General features: G+C 43.4%; 1 protein-coding gene across 1 annotated transcript in view; it reads right to left on the minus strand.

Moving 5' to 3' along the window:
- The window catches only part of Rasa2 (RAS p21 protein activator 2), a 64,698-nt gene that overhangs the window by 31,893 nt on the left and 27,237 nt on the right, over positions 1-5,568 (minus strand). Inside the window, exon 4 of the mRNA XM_013029889.1 lies at positions 4,724-4,796. Coding sequence (XP_012885343.1) covers positions 4,724-4,796 — 73 coding nt within the window. The remainder of the gene's footprint in view (positions 1-4,723; positions 4,797-5,568) is intronic.

The raw sequence follows: 5,568 nt of genomic DNA on the forward strand, positions 1-5,568 counted from the left end.
GTTTTCTGGTGGTTTATTGGAGATAGGAGTCTCACGGTCTCTCCTGCCAGGGCTGGCTTTGAACCGCGATCCTCAGATGTCAGCCTCCTGAGTAGCTAGGATGACAGGCGTGAGCCACCAGTGCCCGGCAGTCTTTTGTTTCTTAAGTCCTGTTAATTTTGTCGTATCACCTAACGTTTTGGATTCAACAATGTATTTGTCAACTTTCAAGTATACTGGAAATTTTTCTTACAAAATTTTTTATGGATAAAGAATCCTACACCCTTATGTCTACTAGAATTTGCTTTCTTCAAGTTTCTTTTATAAACAGGTGCCTTCTGAGTTTAGTTTAAGTAGGTTTCCTTTTACTGCCATCACTCGCTGAAAATTATTTATGAAGTATTTATGAGTGGGGTCTCAATTTAACCAAACTTACAAATAACCAGAGCATAGACATACATAAAACCCTATTAAATGAGTATGGAAAAAAAGCATCCTGGCTGCAGAACCAGTGCCTCCCGACCTCTTGGCAGGTAGACAATACCAGGCTGCTCTCTCTGCTGGCCATTCACAGGACTGAAAACACTGTATCTCAGTGAAGTTGTTGTACTTGCTAAAAACGGTTTAAAGACTTTGCCACATTTCCCAAGACACCAATACTACTTCCGTTTCCCTTTTATGTTTGCTGAAAACCTCAGGGCCACTAACAGGAACTTCCCCGACTGCCATGCACCTGAACGCACAGCCATGAGCTGCCTCAACCTCCTGTGAAACATGGGATGAGATGAATTTCCTCTTTTTCTAAGACTATCCGCCCAGAGACAGTATGTAATAAACATGCAGTAAGCGTTCAATCTATTTTTAATTACAGCTTTCTTTACCAGTTTGCTCAACTCATTCAAGTCTAAGAAAAATCCTCCCCTTAAATTATGGTCCTCCTAGCTCTCTCTTTTTTCCCTCAGACAAATATCTTAAAATTATAATTCATCCCAGAGCCTATACTTCCTCCCCACCCACTCCTGGCAGTAATTCCTTGTATCTGGCTTCTGCAGAGATCACCTAAGATCTCTCTCTACATCACCAAATCTGATGATCAATTCTTACTTCTTACTACCCTCGATCTCTTTCTCTAACCTAATGATATACTACTCTGGGCTCCTTTTTCAGAACACTTCTTGCTAGGTTTACCAGGGAATTATCCTGGCAAGTTTCTGATGCTCCGATATTTTTCCCCCTCAGAACCTACAAAAATGGGTATCCAGGCCGGGTTGCCAGTGGCTCTCTCCTGTCATTCTAGCTACTCAGGAGGCTGAGATCTGAGGGTCATGGTTCAAAGCCAGCAAGAACATCTGTGAGACTCATCTCCAAGTAACCACCAGAAAACTGCAAGTGGCGCTGTGGCTCAAGTGGTAGAGTGCTCACCTTGAGCTGAAGAGCTCAGGGACGCACCCAAGCCCTGAGTTCAAGATCCACTACCACCACCACCACCAACAACAACAAAAAGCATATCTTCCATGGCTCCCTATCTTTCAGTTTGTTCTAAAAAACCTAAGTTGGAGCTGCCCTCTGCAGTACGGTTACACGGTGCCCTCACAGCCACTATCCCATTACCGTCTCTGTTCATCAGAAGGCTGCTGGGCCAGGCAGGGCTAGTTTATTGTCCTCCTCTTCAAAATGAGGAAGCTCAAGTTCAGAGATTAAGTGACATGCACAAAGCAGAGTACTTCGGGGCTGGCAGAACTGAGCTTCCTCACTTTCCCCCTCTACTCCTTTGGCTTTCCTAACTCTTTGTAAATAAACCTTATATCTTATATTTCAGTCTATAAGGAGGATTTTATCTATTCCATTTTAAGTTCACTGTGCCCCAAACTCAACCATTTTCTTCTTCCTAATTCTTCCATTGGACATCTCTCCTTTTCCTCTACATTCAATTTGTTCTCTTGCCTTTTGCAGTATCTTTATCTGCCTTCCTCTCTATTTCCATATCTCTCATAGATAGACCCCACTCTAGTCTTTTCTTTTCTTTTTTTCTTTTTTTTTTTTGTTGGTCGTGGGGCTTGAAGTCTGAGTCTGAGCACTGTCTCTGAGCTCTTCAGCTCAAGGCGAGCACTCTACCACTTGAGCCATAGTGCCACTTCTGGTTTTCTGGTGGTTCATTGGAGGTAAGAGTCTCTCACATGGACTTTCCTGCCTGGGCTGGCTTTGAACTGCAATCCTCAGATCTCAGCCTCCTGAGTAGCTAGGATGACAGGCATGAGCCACAGTGCCTAGCAAGTTCTTTTCTTTATTTTTAAACATCAGCCATCTCTTGATTTATGTTCTCTCTAAGACACCTGGCCCCACAGATCATGGGCTCATGTTTTCCACAACACTGCTTTACTCTGAGCACTTCTAGGAGCAAAAACATTCAATGGTGAAAATTAAGGCACTCTGGCCAGGCACTGGAGGGTTTTATTAGCTGGTCCTATTCCATCTTTCCAATCTTAGTTTATTTTTTTTTAAAAGCCCAGTTAAATCACTACTTTTATTCTTTGACCATAACATTTCTGTCTCTATGCCTAAATATGCCTTCTCTGTAATATTCTCTTCCTCTTACTTAAGGAAACCTAAGCTGGGCACTGGTAGTTCACTCTTCCTTTTTTTTTTTGGGTCCGGTCGTGGGGCCTGAACTCTGGGCCTGGGCGCTGTCCCTCAGCTCTTCAGCTCAAGGTTAGCGCTCTACCACTTGAGCCACAGCGCCACTTCCGGCTTTTTTCTTTTTTGCTTATGTGGTGCTGAGGAATCGAACCCAGGGCTTCATGCATGCAAGGCAAGCACTCTACCACTGAGCCACCTTCCCAGTCCCCGGTAGCTCACTCTTCTAATCCTAAGCTATTCGGGAGGATGAGATCTGAGGATCACAGTTTAAAGCCAGCCCCAGCAGGAAAGCCCAAGAGACTCTCATCTCCAATAAATTACTCAGAAAAGGCTGGAAGTGGTGCTGTGGCTCAAATGGTAGAGTGTTAGCCTTGAGCAGAAGCAGCTCAGGGACAGTGCCCAGGCCCTGAATTCTAGCCCCAGGACCAGTAAAAAAAATAAAAGTAAATTAAAAAAAATCTAGTTCCTGCAAGCCCTTCCCTAAGCACCTCAGCTGCAGTACCGAGGGCACTTACTGCCACATGTACAGATGTGAGTGTGGGCTTTCTGCCTCTTGCTCTGGCTACATTGAACCCTCTCTATCTTCCTGACCAGATCAACAAAGGGCCTACTGAGTAAATGTTTTAAGGCTTAGCAGGCTCTTTTGGTAAAGCAAACAGGTCAGGCCTGGATTTTCAAAAAGCCATCTTCCTTGTTACAAGGCTCAACAAAGCCTAGCTGATTCCACTTCATCTGAGGTTTAAAAGTATGTGGACCAACAGGAAGTGTGACTCCTTGGGTCAGCAGCTCTTTGAACTGCTGCCTTGTTTTCTCCAGTTGAGAGGTAACAGTCCTCAGTAAGTGTACAACTACCTTATTGAGTCTGCAGTCAGGAAATGGAGAAGTCTCACTTAGGTACATTTTCTTTCTTTCTTTTTTTTTTTTTGGGTCCGGTCGTGGGGCCTGAACTCTGGGCCTGGGCGCTGTCCCTCAGTTCTTCAGCTCAAGGCGAGCGCTCTACCACTTGAGCCACAGCGCCACTTTAGGTACATTTTCTTTTTTTTCCTCCCTTGCTTCCGCCCCCAGTTTCCTATTTCACTTTTGGCATTTTCTTCAGCCTCCACTCTCTTATTGAAGTTCAGTAATCAGTTATAACTATGTTCTCTCTATGTCAAAGAACAAGGGAAACATGCATGAAGAAAAAGCATAAAAAGCAACCCCTTTTTTTCGAACCTTTTCCATCCGTTAATATCAACTGTAACCCATTCCACTATTACACAATCTTGAAGGACTTAATAAATACTCTAAAATAAAAAACTCTAAAGCACCATTTTGGGGACAACTTTGAGGCAGCTGAAGAGCTCCTTGAAAATTAATAAGCACTCGACAGGAGCCAGTGGCTCATGTCTATAATCCTAACTACTCAGGAGGCTGAGATCTGAGGATCACAGTTGAAAGCCAGTCCAGGCAGTAAACTCAATGTTCTCATCTCCAATAAACTACTCAAAAAAGCCAGGAGTGGCACTGTGGCCCAAGTGGTAGAGCACTTGACTTGAGCAAAACAGCTCAGGGACAGCACTCAGGCCCAGAGTTCAACCCCTAGGACCATTAAAAACAAAAAAAAGCATGTATCTACAGAGTGAGTTAGACTAAAGAGAAAGTAGTAGTAAGGTTCTACACATATAGTTTTGTACTCTCAAAGGGCTCTCACATGCTTCGGACACTATACAAACCCTGGGTTGGGTAGGGCTGCTACTGTTTTTCCTTGCAAGATCTACCCATTTATAAACTAAGAAATTAGAACCTCACATTTAGTGGTTCATTCAAAGTCGACTGGGACTAGATCTTAGACTTGCCCTATCTTAAGACTTCCTTCCCCAGCAAGTGCACATGGTGTGGTCACTGTGCACGGGGAAGGGACGGGAGTGTGTGACAATGGGAAGACTGCTCAGGGACGGCCCTCGATTTCCCTCCTTTCAGATCAATCAAATCTTTGTAAGTTTTATCTGCATTACAGAATGATTCTCTTGCTTTCTGGAAAGAAATAGTTAGTTGGTAAAATGATTACTATGGCCATCGTTGGGGAGAAATAATCAATGTTAACATTTATATATAATAAAAAAATTACCTCAAAATAAAAGATTTCATTGAACTGCGGATTGCTTGTTTTCTTCTTTACTTTTGTCTTCTTCTGGTCATTCCTGTTCCAATGTGGTAGAGTTTTACCTTGTAGAACTTAACAGTACACAATTATAAAACATGCTATTTCCAACCAGGGAGCCTGACCCTCTGTTTAAATGTTACAATGACTGAGGAAAGACTAGTTTTAGATATTACTTGGAAAAGAACCAAGGTGTCTCCAAATCGTAAAATATCCTATATATGATAAGTTTGGTATATCTACATATGTCAAGATTATATTATTCTCCCTGTGGTTCTATGAGACCAACTGCCAACCGTCTTGAAGGCTTTAAAATACATTCTATGACATAAGCAACTCAGAATGTCAAGCAAGGCAATGAGCTTTATAGTGTTTTTACATCTTTGTTGAAAACTAACCAAGGAACATAAAAGCATTCTCTTTTCGTGTGTGTGCCAGTCATGGGGCTTGAACTCTGGGCCTGGGCGCTGTCCCTCAACTCCTCAGCTCCAGGCCAGCACTCTACCACTCGAGCCACAGCGCCACTTGGGGTTTTCTGGTGGTTAACTGGAGATAAGTCTCACAGACTTTCCTGCCCAGGCTGGCTTTGAACTGCGATCCTCAGATCTCAGCCTCCTAAGTAGCTAACGCCTGTCATTAATGCATTAAAAAGCATTCTTAACTCGTTTACTTCCTGGGCTTCAGCTTCAATTGTGACTTAAAAAATAACTTCCCTCGGGGCTGGGAAGGTGGCTCAGTGGTAGAGCACTTGCCTTGCATGCATGAGGCCCTGGGTTCGATTCCTCAGCACCACATAAGCAAAAAGAAAAAAG

This window comes from Dipodomys ordii, unplaced genomic scaffold (genome assembly GCF_000151885.1).
Source record: "Dipodomys ordii isolate 6190 unplaced genomic scaffold, Dord_2.0 Scaffold124, whole genome shotgun sequence".
In the NCBI taxonomy this organism is placed as follows: Eukaryota; Metazoa; Chordata; class Mammalia; order Rodentia; family Heteromyidae; genus Dipodomys; species Dipodomys ordii.